Genomic DNA, 19117 nt, shown 5'->3' on the forward strand with positions numbered 1-19117 from the left:
CATTTTTGCCAGAGTGTCTTTTACTGCTGAGATTGATATTGGAGGGGGCACCTATGTACCTTTGTTTGGTGAGCCAGTTTGCTGTAGTGGTTAAGTGTGCGGACTCTTATCTGGGAGAACCGGGTTTGATTGCCCACTCCTCCACTTGCACCTGCTGGAGTGGCCCTGGGTCAGCCACAGCTCTCCCGGGAGTTGTCCTTGAAAGGGCAGCTGCTGTGAGAGCCCTCTCAGCCCCCTCCACTTGCTGCTGCTGGAATGGCCTTGGGTTAGCCATAGCTCTCGTAAGGGTTGTCCTTGAAAGTGCAGCTGCTATGAGAGCCCTCTCAGCCCCACCCACCTCACAGGGTGTCTGTTGTGGGGGGAGAAGATAAAGGAGATTGTAAGCCGCTTTGAGAATCTGATTCAGAGTGAAGGGCGGGGTATAAATCTACAGTCTTCATCTTCTTTTCAGAAATGTAGATGACACAGGCTTGCCTAATCTCCTCAGATCTTGGAAGAAGAAGAACAGGTTTTTAAGAAGAGTAGGTTTTTATACGTTGCTTTAATCCTACTGTAAGGATTCTCAGAGCAGCTTACAATCGCCTTCCCTTCCTCTTCCCACACAAGACTGCTGCAGGACCGAAATTGGGGAGAGGGAACTTTGGTGTAGGACTCTTATCTGGGAGAACTGGGTTTGATTCCCCACTCCTCCACTTGCACCTGCTGGGATGGCCATGGGTCAGCCATAGCTCTCTTATCTGGGAGAACCGGGTTTGATCCCCCACTCCTCCACTTGCAGCTGCTGGAATGGCCTTGGGTCAGCCAGAGCTCTCTTATCTGGGAGAACTGGGTTTGATTCCCCACTCCTCCACTTGCAGCTGCTGGAATGGCCTTGGGTCAGCCAGAGCTCTCTTATCTGGGAGAACCGGGTTTCATTCCCCACTCCTCCACTTGCAGCTGCTGGAATGGCCTTGGGTCAGCCAGAGCTCTGGCAGAGGTTGTCCTTGAAAGGGCAGCTTCTGTCAGAGCTCTCTCAGCCCCACCCACCTCACAGGGTGTCTGTTGTGGGGGAGGGAGATAAAGGAGATTGTGAGCCACTCTGAGATTCGGAGTGGAGGGCGGGAAATAAATCCAATATCATCTTCTTCTTTGGAGGAGTGTGTGTGTGTGTGTTTGCAGGGGGGAGTTGGAATTTATGTACTAGGAAAAGAAGAAGCTTTGTCGTGTTGCCTTTTTTGTATCTCAACAAGAACGAACTTTTGGGCCAAATGCAAACGTTTCACAACCGGAGCGATCAGTTGCAAAGTAGGGGGGCTCCTGTTGCTTCCTTTCGTCATGGGAAGGATCCGCACCCGGGGCCGGCCATGCCACTAGGCAAACTAGGGATACAAACGATAAGGAGAGGCGGTGGCATGTGGGTTCGCTCGTCTTCCTGCCTGCTCTTTGCTGGAGATCCGAAGGGGGTCTCTAGACCTGCCCCACCTTCTCTTGGGGAGACGCAGCAGGGCTTCACCGGCCCCGAGGCCTGGCTGACTGCTTTGTGGCGATGCTTTTCCTTGAGCCCTCTGTCTCTTTCCCTGTCTTCCTAGCGCCAGCGTTTCCCCTCCTCCCACCCGCCTTTCTCCCCCCCCCCCACAGGCAGCTGTCCGTTCTGATGGAATGTAAAGTGGGGGGGGGGGTTGAGAGAGAAAACAACAACAAAGGCATAGGAGGGAGGGGCCCGCGATGGCTTGACGGGACCTCCTGCTGGCACGGCTGCCGGCGCTGCAGATCCAGGACGGATTCATCTGTATTCCGGCACGCCACCTCCCGAGTCAAGATCAATCTAATTAGGGTGTTTTAAACACTGCCTGCGTCTCAAGGCTTCTCCGTCCGTTTGTCTAGCGCTGGGAGCGAGGCAGGGAAAGGGGGTGCAGATAAAAACTGGTCTGCGCTGCATCTTTTGTCGGGGCTGGGGAGGAAGCCCAACACGAACGCTTGGATCCGGGAAGCCGCCTCATGCCGAATCAGGCCCGGGGGGCCGTCAAGTTCACACTGGCAGCAGCAGGCCAGGGTCCCGGCAAGAGGAAAGGCTCTCACATCGCCTCCTGCCCGCTAGCCCGTTTAGAAGCAGAGGATCATAGAGCTGGAAGGGACCTCTGGGGTCATCTAGTCCAACCCCCCCTGCACCATGCAGAAAACTCACAAACCCCTCCCCCTCAATCCACAGGATCCTCATTGCTGTCAGAGGGCCATCCAGCCTCTGTTTAGAAACCTCCCAGGAAGGAGAGCACAGTTAAAGCATAGAATCCTAGAGCTGGAAGGGACCTCCAGGGTCATCTAGTCCAACCCCCTGCACAATGCAGGGAACTCACAAACCCCTCCCCCTCAATCCACAGGATCCTCATTGCTGTCAGAGGGCCATCCAGCCTCTGTTGAAAAACCTCCCAGGAAGGAGAGCCCAGTTAAAGCATAGAATCCTAGAGCTGGAAGGGACCTCTGGGGTCATCTAGTCCAACCCCCTGACCAATGCAGGATTGTGGGGGTTTTAACTGGGGATTGAACCCCGGATATTCTGCAGGCCATGCTGATGCTACACCACTGAGCCACTCCCGACTAGGATCTCATGCAGGGGTCTTTCCTATCACCTGCTGCCTAATCCTTTTAACGAGAGGTGTCAGGGATTGAACCCAGGACCTTCTGCATAGCACATGTGGTGCAGCGATTAAGAGCGCATAAGAACATAAGAGAAGCCCTGTTGGATCAGGCCAGTGGCCCCTCCAGTCCAACACTCTGTGTCACATAAGAGAAGCCATGTTGGATCAGGCCAGTGGCCCCTCCAGTCCAACACTCTGTGTCACACATAAGAACAGAAGAGAAGCCCTGTTGGATCAGGCCAGTGGCCCCTCCAGTCCAACACTCTGTGTCACATAAGAACATAAGAGAAGCCATGTTGGATCAGGCCAATGACCCATCCAGACCAACACTCTGTATCACACGGTGAACAAAACCCATGTGCCATCTGGAGGTCCATCAGTGGGGCCAGAACACTAGAAGCCCTCCCACTATTGCCTCCTTCCCCCCCACAAGCACAAAGAATACAGAGCATCACTGCCCCAGACAGAGAGTTCCAACAATACACTGTGGCTAAGAGCCACTAATGGACCTCTGCTCCAGATGTTTATCCAGTCCCCTCTTGAAGCTGGCAATGCTTGTAGCCGCCACCACCTCCTGTGGCAGTGAATTCCACATGTTAATCACCCTTTGGGTGAAGAAGAACTTCCTTTTATCCATTCTAACCCGACTGCTCAGCGATTTCATTGAGTGCCCCCGAGTTCTCGTATTGTGAGAAAGGGTGAAAGGGACTTCTTTCTCTACCTCCTCTGTCGCATGCATAATCTTGCAAACCTCTATCATGACACTCCTCAGTCGACGTTTCTCCAAGCTAAAGAACCCCAAGCGTTTTAACCTTTCTTCATAGGGAAGCACAAACTCTAATCTGGGAGAGCCGGGTTTGATTCCCCACTCTTCCACATGCAGCTGCTGGTATCATCTTGGGTCAGTCACAAGTTCTCTCAGAGCTGTTCTGCTCAAGAGCAGTTCCTGTCAGAGCTCTCTCAGCCCCACCTACCTCACTGGGTGGGGGAGAGGAAGGGAAAGGAGATTGTAGGCCACTCTGAGACTCCAAGTGAAGGGCAGAATATGAATCCAGTCTCCTCCTCTACCATCGAGCCACAGACCCTCCCGTGCAGTCCTGAGCAGGGTTCCCTCTAAGCAGAGTTAGTGTGAGCTAGCTCCCAGTTTTTTAGCTTCCCGCTCACACATTTTTGTCTTAGCTCAATAGTCCCAAATTAATTTCTGCGGTAGCTCACAACTTGAATGCCAGTAGCTCATGAAGTAGAATCTTTCTTCACAGGACTCCACAGCTTAGAGGGTTCTCAGCAGTGCTCCCTCCAAGTGAGTGTGAGCAAGCTCACAGTTTTTCAGCTTCCAGCTCACACATTTTTGTCTTAGTTGGGGGAAGATGACCTCAGAGCAAAGTAAGAAGACGACTGCAGATTTATACCCTGCCCTTCTCTCTGAATCAGAGACTCCAAGTGGCTCACAATTTCCTATATCTTTTCTCCCCACAACAGACACCCTGTGAGGTGGGTGGGGCTGAGAGAGCTCTGACAGAAGCTGCCTTTTCAAGGACAACTCCTGCGAGAGGGCTTCTCTTACGTTCTTATGTGACACAGAGTGTTGGACTGGATGGGCCACTGACCTGATCCAAAAGGGCTTCTCTTATGTTCTTATGTGACACAGAGTGTTGGACTGGATGGGCCACGGGCCTGATCCAACATGGCTTCTCTTATGTTCTTATGTGACACAGAGTGTTGGACTGGATGGGCCACTGGCCTGATCCAACATGGCTTCTCTTATGTTCTTATGTGACACGAAGTGTTGGACTGGATGGGCCACTGACCTGATCCAACAGGGCTTCTCTTATGTTCTTATGTGACACAGAGTGTTGGACTGGATGGGCCATTGGCCTGATCCAACATGGCTTCTCTTATGTTCTTATGTGACACAGAGTGTTGGACTGGATGGGCCACTGGCCTGATCCAACATGGCTTCTCTTATGTGACACAGAGTGTTGGACTGGATGGGCCACTGGCCTGATCCAACATGAATTCTCTTATGTTCTTATGTGACACAGAGTGTTGGACTGGATGGGCCATTGGCCTGATCCAACATGGCTTCTCTTATGTTCTTATGTGACACAGAGTGTTGGACTGGAGGGGCCACTGGCCTGATCCAACAGGGCTTCCCTTATGTTCTTATGTGACACAGAGTGTTGGACTGGATGGGCCATTGGCCTGATCCAACATGGCTTCGCTTATGTTCGTATGTGACACAGAGTATTGGACTGGAGGGGCCATTGGCCTGATCCAACATGGCTTCGCTTATGTTCTTATGTGACACATAGTGTTGGACTGGATGGGCCACTGGCCTGATGCAACAGGGCTTCCCTTATGTTCTTATGTGACACAGAGTGTTGGACTGGAGGGGCCATTGGCCTGATCCAACATGGCTTCCCTTATGTTCTTATGTGACACAGAGTGTTGGACTGGAGGGGCCATTGGCCTGATCCAACAGGGCTTCTCTTATGTTCTTATGTGACACATAGGGTTGGACTGGATGGGCCACTGGCCTGATGCAACAGGGCTTCTCTTATGTTCTTATGTGACACAGAGTGTTGGACTGGAGGGACCACTGGCCTGATCCAACAGGGCTTCTCTTATGTTCTTATGTGACACAGAGTGTTGGACTGGAGGGGCCAATGGCCTGATCCAACAGGGCTTCTCTTATGTGACACAGAGTGTTGGACTGGAGGGGCCACTGGCCTGATCCAACAGGGCTTCTCTTATGTTCTTATGTGACACAGTGTGTTGGACTGGAGGGGCCATTGGCCTGATCCAACAGGGCTTCCCTTATGTTCTTATGTGACACAGAGTGTTGGACTGGAGGGGCCATTGGCCTGATCCAACAGGGCTTCTCTTATGTTCTTATGTGACACAGAGTGTTGGACTGGAGGGGCCATTGGCCTGATCCAACAGGGCTTCTCTTATGTTCTTATGTGACAGAGTGTTGGACTGGATGGGCCACTGGCCTGATCCAACAGGGCTTCTCTTATGTTCTTATGTGACACAGTGTGTTGGACTGGAGGGGCCATTGGCCTGATCCAACAGGGCTTCTCTTATGTTCTTATGTGACACAGAGTGTTGGACTGGATGGGCCACTGGCCTGATCCAACAGGGCTTCCCTTATGTTCTAGGATGGTCTTTCAGTTATTCTGATAGAAAAATTGGGACATTTGAGAGGAGCACTGACAACTAATCTCCCCGCCCCCTTTTGGAATCAATGAAATGCTTTTGCAAATAATTGCTCGCCCTGGTTGTATCGCTTGAAACGTTTTACGTAATGGCGATTGTGCCTCTGTATTCGGTAGACCTGTTATCTCTGCTGTGTTTATTTCATTGTCTGCATTATGTCTACAGTTAACATGCTGCGTGGCGATTGACGACTGTCAATTATCACGGAGTTCGGTGCTTTTGGTACTGTTGGCTCTGTCTCTGACTGGTTTTGTCTTAGTAATATATATATTTTTTAGTTTTTCTTTTATTTAGATAATTTATATTCTGCCCTTTCCCAAACAAGCTCAGAGCTCTCCCCCCCCACCACCATTTACTACAATATTTGTTTTCTGATCCCTTATTTTCTCCCTGCCTCTCCGATAGCAAGCATTCGTTTTTGTTCCGTTTGTTTATTTGTCTATTTATTTAATTTATAGCCTCTGTTTTTAACCCGCCTTCCCCACAAGCGGGCTGATGATGCGCCCGCGGGACAGCACTTCACAGCTCTCCCAAAATATTTGGGTGCGTTGAAAGTTTTGCTTGCAGACAGCTAAGGCGTCTACCCTTAATGCCGTAAATGTGCCAATTAGTACAATTTGATGTGGTGATTAAGTTGAAAGCAATGCATTCTGCGTTGTCAAAGCAACGGGGTAAGTTTAGGCTTGATAAGAAATTACATTTCCCCAAATTTACATTTATTTATTTATTTCTCCTGGGGGGGAAAGTGACGTTTTCTTCAAAATCCCCGGAAATGGTGTGTCTCTGAGCCACCTTGCTGCTGTATAACTTCCTTTCTCCAGCCAGGTGCTGAACCAGGTAATTGGAGCGCTAGGCTCCTGGAGGGTGTCCTTCACCTCAGGGACATTTCTCATCTTCTGATTCTCCCTCCCCCCTCTAGTCCGTTAATGGTGACTGTAGCCATAAAATTAAAAGACGCTTGCTCCGTGGGAGGACGGCAGTGGCAAACCGGGGGCAGTACAATAAAAAGTAGAGACATCACCCTGCCAACAAAAGTCCGTATTGTCAAGGCGATGGTATTCCCAGTAGAAGAAGAAAAAGATGATGATATTGGATTTATATCCCGCTCTCCACTCTGAGTCCCAGAGCGGCTCACGATCTCCTTTATCTTCCTCCCCCACAACAGACACCCTGTGAGGTAGATGAAGATATTGGATTTATATCCCGCCCTCCACTCCAAAGAGTCTCAGAGCGGCTCACAGTCTCCTTTATCTTCCTCCCCCACAACAGACACCCTGTGAGGTAGGTGAAGATATTGGATTTATATCCCGCCCTCCACTCCAGAGAGTCTCAGAGCGGCTCACAGTCTCCTTTCCCTTCCTCCCCCACAACAGACACCCTGTGAGGTAGATGAAGATACTGGATTTATATCCCGCCCTTCACTCCGGAGAGTCTCAGAGCGGCTCACAATCTCCTTTACCTTCCCCCCCACAACAGACACCCTGTGAGGTAGATGAAGATACTGGATTTATATCCTGCCCTCCACTCTGGAGAGTCTCAGAGCGGATCACAATCTTCTTTCCCTTCCTCCCCCACAACAGACACCCTGTGAGGTGGGTGGGGCTGAGAGGACTCTCACAGCAGCTGCCCTTTCAAGGACAACCTCTGCCAGAAGCATGGCTGACCCAAGGCCATTCCGGCAGCTGCAAGTGGAGGAGTGGGGAATCAAACCCGGTTCTCCCAGATAAGAGTCTGCACACTTAACCACTACACCAAACTGGCTAGTAATGTATGGCTGTGAGAGTTGGACCATAAGGAAGGCCGAGCGCAGAAGAATAGATGCTTTCGAGCTGTGGTGCTGGAGAAGACTCTAGATAGTCCCTTGGACTGCAAGAAGATCAAATCAGTCAGTCCTAAGGGAAATTAACCATGATTGTTCCCTGGAAGGTCAGATGCTGAAGCTGAAGCTCAAATCCTTTGGCCACCCAATGAGAAGGGAGCACTCCCTGGAGAAGATCCTGATGCTGGGAAAGACAGAAGGCAAAAGAAGAAGGGGATGGCAAAAGAGGAGATGGCTGGGCAGCATTACTGATAAGTTACTGAACTTTGGGGGTGGAGCCAGGAGACTTTCCCATTCCCTAAATAAATAAATATAAATAAATATTCCACATAGTCAAAGCAATGGTATTCCCAGTAATAATGTATGGCTGTGAGAGCTGGACCATAAGGAAGGCCGAGCGCAGAAGAACAGATGCTTTTGAGCTGTGGTGCTGGAGAAGACTCTTGAGAGTCCCTTGGACTGCAAGAAGATCAAATCAGTCAGTCCGAAGGGAAATCAACCCAGACTGTTCCCTGGAAGGGCAGATGCTGAAGCTGAAGCTCCAATACTTTGGCCACCCAATGAGAAGGGAGCACTCCCTGGAGAAGACCCTGATGCTGGGAAAGACAGAAGGCAACAGATGAAGGGGACAGCAAAAGAGGAGGTAGCTGCACAGTGTTACTGATGTAACAAACATGAATTTGAGCAGACTTCGGAGGATGGTGGAAGACAGGAGGGCCTGGCGTGACTTGGCCCGTGGGATCGCAAAGAGTCCGACTCAACTGTGCGAACCGAACAACAAAAGTCTGTTAACTCAGCTAAATGCCTGGAGAATAGCTCTGGGTTGGGCAGTACCTGGAGATTTTAGGGGGTGGAACCTGCGGAGGGATTTCGGTAGAGTGTAATGCTGTTGAGCAGGGGTGTCAAACTCATTTGTTATGAGGGCCAGATCGGGCATAAATGAGACCTTGCCAGGCCGGGCCGTAAGTGTCATAAAATGGAATGCCAGGAATGGAGATATAAACATTATAGATATAAACGTTATAAACAAAACAGACACAATTAAATATTTTTTCAAAAGAACTTAAAAGGTGCTTAAAAGATTAGCACTTACAATACTTTTGTTTATTTAACAGTCTCTGGTAAGTGACCCCCTCTTGCTCTGAATTATTGCATCAAAATCTGGAGATAATGTCAGCGCTGTAGCAATCTTGAGTATGCTGTTCAGGTGTGTGTAAGTTGCAAACCTACCTTTGATTCATTCAGGGCTTCCTTTGTTGCAGGAACTCCTTTGCATATTAGGCTACGCCTGTCAGGCGATGTAGACTCAAGGCAGTATTCATTGAAACAATGTATACTTTATTAGAAACTCATCGTTGGATACAGAAGTTGAGAATGATACCTGGGAATGGGTGTCTCTTAGTCTTAAGGAATCTACATCAAAGCAATATCTAAACAAAGCTAGCATTCTCAAAACAACAGGGAGTGAAGGTGCAAACTTTCACACGAGAGCTTCTGCTTATCTTTTTGCCTCTGGGAAGATGCTGGCTGACCGTGGTATCTACTAACGGTTGCATTCCTTTGCTCCTTTACAACCTAAACAAAGTTTACACATTAATCGTCCCCCTCTTTGATATGCATGTTAGCTACAGTACAACAAAAGGCTTGAAGTTAGTATGAAGAGTTCATTTGGTTAGTATTTTACAACTTTAACATGAAAGAGTTACAGAGCCTGACAACGCCCCCAGGATGTCGTCAATCCTCCAAGAATCTCTAGAGTCTTCTCCAGCACCACAGCTTGAAAGCTCTTTTTATAAGGCCTACTGTAAGCTCTTGGAGAATTGACTACGTCGGGGGGGGGGGGGGTTGGCCTAATATGCAAAGGAGTTCCTGCTACAAAAAAAAAGCCCTGGATTTATTGACATTCATTATAGAAATCTCATGGTCAAGGCTGTGAGCCTAAGATGCAGGGGAAAACATGAAACGGCTGGGCATTGCGAGCTTTTGTACATAAGATGCTTCATGTGCTGGTCAGCCAATGGAGAAAACAGAGGCTTTGCTCTGTAGCTCCTGTGCGATTGAACAAGCCTGGCAACGCAAGCTGTGATGCAGAAGGAAGCAAGAGAGAGAAAAGGCAGCAGATGACAGTGAGTTGCTCAGACCTGATAGGAGCTCTCTGGGGGCCTGATCCGGCTCTCAGGCTACACGTTTGACATCCCTGCTTCTGGAGATCAGTTGTATTAGCGGGAGAACTCCAGCTGCCATGAGGAAAGTTTGCCTGGGAGGGAAGCTGATGTGGGGGGCATGGGGCAGGTGAGCCCCATCTTTGGCTGTGGTCCTGGAGCACCATCTGAGAGTTTTGAAGGAGGAGGAAGAAGAAGAAGTCAGTCCTGGAACATTTAGAAAGAATGGATGTGATTACTAAGAGCCAGCATGGTTTACTCAAGAACAAATCATGTCAGACTACCCTGATCTCTTTTTTTTTGAGAAAGTGACTACCTTGCTGGATCAGGGAAATGCTGTAGACATTGTTTATCTTGATTTCAGTAAGGCTTTTGATAAAGTTCCACATACTATCCTTGTTGACAAGTTGGTAGAACGTGGTTTGGATCCTGTTAGGTGGATCTGTAACTGGTTGACAGATTGCACCCAAAGAGTGCTTGTGAATGGTTCCTCATCCTCTTGGAGAGGAGTGACAAGTGGAGTGCCTCAAGGATCTGTCCTGGGACCCGTTTTGTTCAACATCTTTATCAATGATTTGGATGAAGGAATAGAGGGAATGCTTATTAAATTTGCAGATGATAGTACATTGGGAGGAGTTACAAACACAGAAAAAGACAGAAACAGGATACAGGATGACCCTGACAGGCTGGAAAACTGGGCTAAAATCAATAAAATGAATTTTATCAGGAATAAATGTATTGTTCTGCATTTAGGTAGGAAAAATCCAATGCATGGTTTTAGGATGGCGGAGACTCGTCTTTGGAGTAGTCTGTGCGAAAAGGATCTCGGGGTCTTAGTGGCTCATACGCTGAACATGAGTCAACAGTGTGATGCGGTGGCTAAAAAGGCAAATGCAATTTTGGGCTGTATCAACAGAAGTATAGTGTCCAGATCACGTGATGTGATGGTATCGCTTTACTCTGCTTTGGTAAGACCTCATCTGGAGTATTGTGTTCAGTTTTGGGCACCACATTTTAAGAAGGATATAGACAAGCTGGGTCCAGAGGAGGGTGACGAAGATGGTGAGGGGTCTAGAGACCAAGTCCTATGAAGAAAGGTTGAAGGAGCTGGGGATGTTTAGCCTGGAGAGGAAGCAGCTGAGAGGTGATATGATCACCATCTTCAAGTCCTTGAAGGGCTGTCATTTAGAGGATGGTGTGGAATTGTTTTCTGTGGCCCCGGAAGGTAGAACCAGAACCAATGGGTTGAAATTAAATCAAAAGAATTTCCGGCTCAACATTAGGAAGAACTTCCTGACCGTTAGAACGATTCCTCAGTGGAACAGGCTTCCTCGGGAGGTGGTGGGCTCTCCTTCCTTGGAGGTTTTTAAACAGTGGCTAGATGGCCATCTGACAGCAATGAGGATCCTGTGAATTTAGGGGGAGGTGTTTGTGAGTTTCCTGCATTCTGCAGGGCGTTGGACTAGATGACTCTAGAGGTCCCTTCCAACTCTATGATTCTATTATTATTAGATTTATATCCTGCCCTATACTCTGACTCTCAGAGTAGTCACAATCTCCTATACCTTCTCCCCCCACAACAGACAGCTTGTGAGGTGGGTGGGGCTGAGAGGGCTCTCACAGCAGCTACCCTTTCAAGGACAGCCTCTGCGAGAGCTGTGGCTGACCCAAGGCCATTGCAGCAGCTGCAAGTGGAGGAGTGGGGAATCAAACCCGGTTCTCCCAGATAAGAGAGCTCTGGCTGACCCAAGGCCATTGCAGCAGGTGCAAGTGGAGGAGTGGGGAATCAAACCCGGTTCTCCCAGATAAGAGCCAGCGCACTTAACCACTACACCAAATTGGCTGAGTATATTTTCAAACACAGACTTTCCAGGGCCATCTCCCTGCTGTTGTTCGCCTCCCCTTTTCCCAGCGGGGAAACTCCCACCGCCCATCCGTCTCTGTCTCTCCAGCCGGCAGAGAGAGCCCCTGGGACTCCTCTTCTTTGCAAACAGTCTTTCTGGGGTTCCGAGTTTTCCACGCTCCTCTCATTAAAAAGAGGATGCCACGGATTTGATGTAGCGCGTGCCGCCTGCCGTGGCTGCCTCTCCACCGACTGCTTTGTTGACACAGGTTGTGCGCCGGCGTCTCCCCGGCCATCCCTCATGCCTGCATCTCCCCCCCCCCCCCCCCATCGGAATGATGGAGCGGCCGAGTGGGGGCCGGCTACCTGATAAACCTGTTATCTCCACTCCTTCTCCCGCTGGGTGCCTCTCCCCATCTCCTTGGCGTGTGAAAAATTGACACCTCCTCGGGCTGAAATCTGTTGCTGAGGAAGCCACATTTATTAGCGGCTAATGATTCCCGGGCTCGGAGCAGACACTGGTCCTCTGCAGCGCCAGGGCCGGATGCGGCAGGTGAGGCCCCTTGATGAGAGGCGGGCTTGTCCATCTTGTGGGGCCTTGCCAACCTCTTGGAGAGGGGAAAGGGGGGGCCACCCCCCATACCAGAGAAGGGCAGAGAAGTCCAGAGAAGGGCAACTAGAATGATTAAAGGGCTGGAGCACTTTCCCTATGAAGAAAGGTTGAAACGCTTGGGACTCTTTAGCTTGGAGAAACGTCGACTGCGGGGTGACATGATAGAGGTTTACAAGATAACGCATGGGATGGAGAAAGTAGAGAAAGAAGTACTTTTCTCCCTTTCTCACAATACAAGAACTCGTGGGCATCCGATGAAATTGCTGAGCAGACAGGTTAAAACGGATAAAAGGAAGTACTTCTTCACCCAAAGGGTGATTAACATGTGGAATTCACTGCCACAGGAGGTGGTGGCGGCCACAAGCATAGCCAGCTTCAAGAGGGGTTTAGATAAAAATATGAAGCAGAGGTCCATCAGTGGCTATTAGCCACAGTGTGTGTGTATATATAAAATTTTTTGCCACTGTGTGACACAGACTGTTGGACTGGATGGGCCATTGGCCTGATCCAACATGGCTTCTCTTATGTTCTTATGTGACACAGAGTGTTGGACTGGATGGGCCATTGGCCTGATCCAACATGGCTTCTCTTATGTTCTTATGTGACAGAGTGTTGGACTGGAGGGGCCATTGGCCTGATCCAACGGGGCTTCTCTTATGTTCTTATGTGATACAGAGTGTTGGACTGGATGGGCCGTTGGCCTGATCCAACTTGGCTTCTCTTATGTTCTTATGTTATGTACCAAACCTTTAATGGCATAGCAGTCGCAAATAAAAATACACAGAATATAAAAATTTAAACATTGTAGAGAAAATCAAAATGAAACCGAGCTTACAGATGCAATCCTACATGGTCAGATTTACATTTAAGGATGTCAGCCAAAAAATTTTGCTGCCGCCTCGCTAGCCTCCCCCTCGGTATCGTTCAATAAATAATAACAGGGTGGCAGAATAGACAAATCTGGGGAGAAAGGAAACTCACAGAATAAATCTTTACGCAGATTAGGATAAAAGGAACACACGAGCAATATATGCTGAATTGAGTCGGGAATATTTGCTCCACATGAACAGAGTCTGTCGCCTGAAGGGACTCGATGATATCTCCCTTGTAAAACTTTGGAGGGAAACGCATTTGAACGTATGAACATATGAAGCTGCCTTATACTGAATCAGACCCTTGGTCCATCAAAGTCAGTATTGCCTTCTCAGACCAACAGCGGCTCTCCAGTGTTTCAAGCTGAGGATTTTCACACCTACTTGCCTGGAGTCTTTTTTGGAGATGCTAGGGATTGAACCTGGGACCTTCCGCTTCCCAAGCAGATGCTCTACCACTGAGCCACTGTCCCTCCCCTTATGTAGTCTAGCCAACATAAATGCCCTGTGATGACTTGGAATGGTTAAGTCTGATAGATAATGGGGCATTTTGCCGCAGAAAGCATAAAGACCTAAGGAAGCTGGGGAGCAAATATAAGGGTCTGTTGGCTGTAGCTTTGTTTCCTCCACCCATTTATGACCACCACCACCCCCCGCACTCCGGTTGCAAGCAGGTAAACGCCGCTTGTGCTGGGTGAAATCGATCTCCAGCTCATCCGTCTTGGCAGCAGCGAGGAAAGGGATCCCTCTCTTCCAGGTTCTGCATTTTTCTCTCTGAAGCCGAACGCGCTCCGACCCTGCCTTCTGTCTTCCAAGGCAACGGGGGCATATTTCATGCCCGCCGCCGTCTCATCAGCCTTCCTCAGCAATATTAGCACACAGGCAGTGCGGAGAAGAGGCTTGTGGACACAAACGTCAGCAGGCCTGTGTGAAGTATGGAGCATAGCTGAGCCCGCCTGGGAGAGAAGGAGATCCTTTCAGAGGAGAAGGAGGAGGAGGAAAAAGAAGAAGAAGACTGCAGCTTTATATCCCACCCTTCTCTCTGAATCAGAGACTCAGAGCGGCTCGCAATCTCCTATATCTTCTCCCCCCACAACAGACACCCTGTGAGGGGGGTGGGGCTGAGAGGGCTCTCCCAGCAGCTGCCCTTTCAAGGACAACTCCTGAGATAGCTATGGCTGACCAAAGGCCATTCCAGCAGCTGCAAGTGGAGGAGTGAGGAATCAAACCTGGTTCTCCCAGATAAGAGAGCTCTGGCTGACCCAAGGCCATTCCAGCAGGTGCAAGTGGAAGAGTGGGGAATCAAACCCAGTTCTCCCAGATAAGAGTCTGCACACTTGACCACTATGGCTGACCCAAGGCCATTCCAGCTTTTGCAAGGGGAGGAGTGGGGAATCAAACCCGATTCTCCCAGATAAGAGTCCACACAGTTAACCACTACACCAAACTGGCTCTCAAGAAGACAGTAGATTTATACCCCAGCCTTCTCTCCGAATCAGAGACTCTGAGCGGCTTACAATCTCCTATATCTTCTCTCCTCACAACAGATACCCTGTGAGGTGGGTGGGGCTGAGAGGGCTCTCCCAGGAGCTGCCCTTTCAAGGACAACTTCTGCCAGAGCTATGGCTGACCCAAGGCCATTCCAGCAGGTGCAAGTGGAGGAGTAGGGAATCAAATCCAGTTCTTCCAGATAAGATTCCGCACACTTAACCACTACACCAAACTGGCTCTCAAGAAGACAGTAGATTTATACCCCGTCCTTCTCTCTGAATCAGAGACTCTGAGTGGCTTACAATCTCCGATATCTTCTCCCCCCCCAAAAAAAAACAGACATCCTGTGAGGTGGGTGGGGCTGGGAGGGGACTCACAGCAGCTGCCTTTTCAAGGACAACTCCTACAAGAGCTATGGCTGACCCAAGGCCATTCCAGGAGGTGCAATTGGAGGAGTGGGGAATCAAACCTGGTTCTCCCAGATAATAGTCCGCACACTTAACCTCTACACCAAACTGGCTCTCCAGAGAACAGCCGGGTTGGTCTCCAGTAGGATAGCAGTGTCAGGAGTCTAGCCACACCTTAAGAGAACATAAACCATAGGTTTATCCAATCCCCTCTTGAAGCTGGCTATGCTTGTAGCCACCACCGCCTCCTGTGGCAGTGAATTCCACGTGTTCATCACCCTTTGGGTGAAGAAGGACTTCCTTTTATCCATTCTAACCCAACTGTACATCCAAAACTTGTATTCCTTTGTAAATGGGGGATTATTCTTCCTGTTTTTGTTTCAGGGGTGTAGAGAGAACAGGGCTGAAGAACTGCTATGACCAGTTTGGGTGGGAAGGGGGTTGGATTCAGCCAGCTTTGCGTTTGCGCTTGAGGTGATGTGGGAATCACATGTTGGCTGAGCCACAGCCTCAGACTGGGACGCAGGAAGGAATCTCTTCCCTGGCCAGGTCCATCGGTTTATTTTAACCTTTCCTTGCAGTTCAAAGCAGTGGAATAATTTAATTTCATCTAAATTGTTTTATTTATACTCTGCCGTATTTTGCAAGCGGGCTCAGGGCAGCTTCCAATAGTGAAAACAAACATCAACATTAAAAAAAAAATCATAAAACAGTTTCCAGTTAAATGCCTGGCGGAAGAGCTCCGTCTTGCAAGCCCTGTGGAATTTTGATGAGACCCACAGAGGTCAAATTTCCAAGGGGTGCTCATTTCACCCAGTAGGGGCCCAGACTGAAAAGGCCCTGGGCCTTGCTGAAATCAGTTGGGCATGCTTAGGCTCAGGGACCGCAAGAAGAAGAAGATATTGGTTTTCTATCCCGCCCTCCACTCCGAAGAGCCTCAGAGCGGCTCACAATCTCCTTCCCCTTCCTCCCCCACAACAGACACCCTGTGAGGTGGGTGGGGCTGGAGAGGGCTCTCCCAGCAGCTGCCCTTTCAAGGACAACCTCTGCCAGAGCTCTGGCTGACCCAAGGCCATGCTAGCAGGTGGAAGTGGAGGAGTGGGGAATCAAACCCGGTTCTCCCAGATGCACACTTAACCACTACACCAAACTGGCTCTCCAGATGTTGTGAAGCAAACCTCAGAACCTGGCGGGCGGGGGGAGGTTCATATGGGGAGAGGCGGTTCTGTAGAGATGCCGGCCCCTGGCTGCAAAGGGCCTTCAATAATAACAGTTAAAAACATTTTCAGTTAAGAGCAAAAATAAACCAGTAACTCTCCCGCCCCCCCTTAAAAGATGCCTGCTGTTCATGGCACTCAGGCAGACCTTGCAGCGCCCCTGAAGATCTTTTGGGGGGGGCTCTCAAATGGTTGGGGAGCCCACCCCACATTCTCTGGCCTGTGCCAGATGCCCCCCCTCCCCGAGTAGCGGGAGAGCTGATGGATGGCTGCCTGACCACCATAGTTGGCACACAAGGACAGAGAGGAGATGGTCCTTCAGACCTGGGGGTCCCACAAGGTGGAGGGCTTTGAGTGGCCTTGGTGGTGTACAGACATCCTCCACACCTCTCTTTCTTCCACTCCTTCTTTGGAAGGCCTCTCTGTGAGCACAGCTGGGCTGGCCCCAATCTTAAAAACATAAGAGAAGCCATGTTGGTTTCGGCCAATGGCCCATCCAGTTCAACACTCTGTGTCACAGAAGAACATAAGAGAAGCCCTGTTGGATCAGGCCAGTGGCCCCTCCAGTCCAACACTCTGTGTCACATAAGAACATAAGAGAAGCCATGTTGGATCAGGCCAATGGCCCATGTTGGACTGGAGGGGCCACTGGCCTGATCCAACATGGCTTCTCTTATGTGACACAGAGTGTTGGACTGGAGGGGCCATTGGCCTGATCCAACAGGGCTTCTCTTATGTTCTTATGTGACACAGAGTGTTGGACTGGAGGGGCCTCTGGCCTGATCCAACAGGGCTTCTCTTCTGTTCTTATGTGACACAGAGTGTTGGACTGGAGGGGCCACTGGCCTGATCCAACATGGCTTCTCTTATGTGACACAGAGTGATGGACTGGAGGGGCCATTGGCCTGATCCAACAGGGCTTCTCTTCTGTTCTTATGTGACACAGAGTGTTGGACTGGAGGGGCCTCTGGCCTGATCCAACAGGGCTTCTCTTCTGTTCTTATGTGACACAGAGTGTTGGACTGGAGGGGCCATTGGCCTGATCCAACAGGGCTTCTCTTCTGTTCTTATGTGACACAGAGTGTTGGACTGGAGGGGCCTCTGGCCTGATCCAACAGGGCTTCTCTTCTGTTCTTATGTGACACAGAGTGTTGGACTGGAGGGGCCTCTGGCCTGATCCAACAGGGCTTCTCTTATGTTCTTATGTGACACAGAGTGTTGGACTGGATGGGCCATTGGCCTGATCCAACATGGCTTCTCTGATGTTCTTATGAACAGAGCCTTCCGGAGCAGAATCCACTTTCCCCAGAGCAGCTTGTCCCAGACATGGCCTCTCACTCATGTGGTCACTTCAGGGCCACTCAGGGGATGGGGCCAGCCTGTCACTGTGCTGGAGTCTGGGTGGTGAAGAGGCCCTCGGCCTGAGGAGTAAGGCCAGGGATAGGCAACGCTTTAGAGGAAATAAATCAGCTCCCTAACCTGAGTCTGTCTCTCCATCTCCAGAACATGTTTGCTCCATCCTGGCTTCTCTTCTGAGGAACTTGAGGGGGCAACAGAGGACCCGCCTGCTCAACAAGTTTACGGAGAACGACAGTGAGAAGGTGAGCAGGGGCGTGGGCACTTGGGATCAGGGCCTGTCCCCTGGAGGGGAGTGCGTTGACCGTATCGTTTGGTTTCTGGTGTGGTGGTTGGAGTTTGGTTCTCAAGCCTGGGGTAACAAGGTTGAAATCCCTCGCTTAATTGTGGAAGTCCACCTAGAGATGACACAGAACAAAATACTGCATATATTCAAACTATATAGTCAAAACAGGTCCAGAAGAGGGCAATGAAGATGGGGAGGGGTCAGGAGACCAAGTCCTATGAGGAAAGGTTGAAGGAGCTGGGGATGTTTAGCCTGGAGAGGAGGCGGCTGAGAGGTGATAGGATCACCATCTTCAAGTACCTGAAGGGCTGTCTTATTGAGGATGGTGTGGAATTGTTTTCTGTGGCCCCAGAAGGTAGGACCAGGACCACTGGGCTGAAATTGAATCAAAAGTGTTTCCGGCTCAACATTAGGAAGAACTTCCTGAACGCTGGAACGGTTTCTCAGTGGGACGGGCTTCCCCAGGAGGTGGTGGGCTCTCCTTCCTTGGAGGTTTTTAAACAGAGGCTAAATGGCCATCTGACTGCAATGAAGAAGAAGATATTGGATTTATATCTCGCTCTCCACTCTGAATTTCAGAGTCTCAGAGCGGCTTACAATCTCCTTTATCTTCCTCACCCGCAACAGACACCCTGTGAGGTGGGTGGGGCTGGAGAGGGCTCTCACAGCAGCTGCCCTTTCAAGGACAACCTCTGCCAGAGCTCTGGCTGACCCAAGGCCATTCCAGCAAGTGCAAGTGAACGAGTGGGGAATCAAATCCGGTTCTCCCAGATAGGAGTCCGCACACTTAACCGCTACACCAAACTGGCTCTCCTGTGAAGATCCTGTGAATTTAGGGGGAGGCGTTTGTGAGTTTCCTACATTGTGCAGGGGGTTGGACTGGATGGCTCTGGAGGTCCCTTCCAACTCTGTGTTTCTATGATTCAATCCCCTCTTATAGCCGCCACCTCCCGTGGCAGTGAATTCCACTCCAACTTTGTCCGCTTCTTCTCCGCCCCACTTCCCAATGCCTCCCTAAAGTCGGCCGCCTGATGCAGTCCTGTCACGACTCAGAAGGGTCTTACCAAATTGCTGCCACCACTCTGGGTTAAGGGTTCCCCCGGAGAAGGCCCAGAGTCCCCTCCCAAGCCCTTCAGGCCTCCCTTAGCTAGGCCAAGAAATGGGTGTGAGGACCAGTAGGGTTTCCAAGTCCAATTCAAGAAATATCTGGGGACTTT

The 19117-nt window shown here is 50.1% G+C and overlaps 1 protein-coding gene across 1 annotated transcript in view; it reads left to right on the top strand.

Annotated features, from left to right (window-relative positions):
* CTNNBL1 (catenin beta like 1) overlaps positions 1 to 19117 on the top strand; it is a 220157-nt gene that overhangs the window by 177813 nt on the left and 23227 nt on the right. Inside the window, exon 12 of the mRNA XM_060263887.1 lies at positions 17762 to 17859. Coding sequence (XP_060119870.1) covers positions 17762 to 17859 — 98 coding nt within the window. The remainder of the gene's footprint in view (positions 1 to 17761; positions 17860 to 19117) is intronic.

This window comes from Heteronotia binoei, chromosome 2, assembly GCF_032191835.1.
Source record: "Heteronotia binoei isolate CCM8104 ecotype False Entrance Well chromosome 2, APGP_CSIRO_Hbin_v1, whole genome shotgun sequence".
Classification (NCBI taxonomy): Eukaryota; Metazoa; Chordata; class Lepidosauria; order Squamata; family Gekkonidae; genus Heteronotia; species Heteronotia binoei.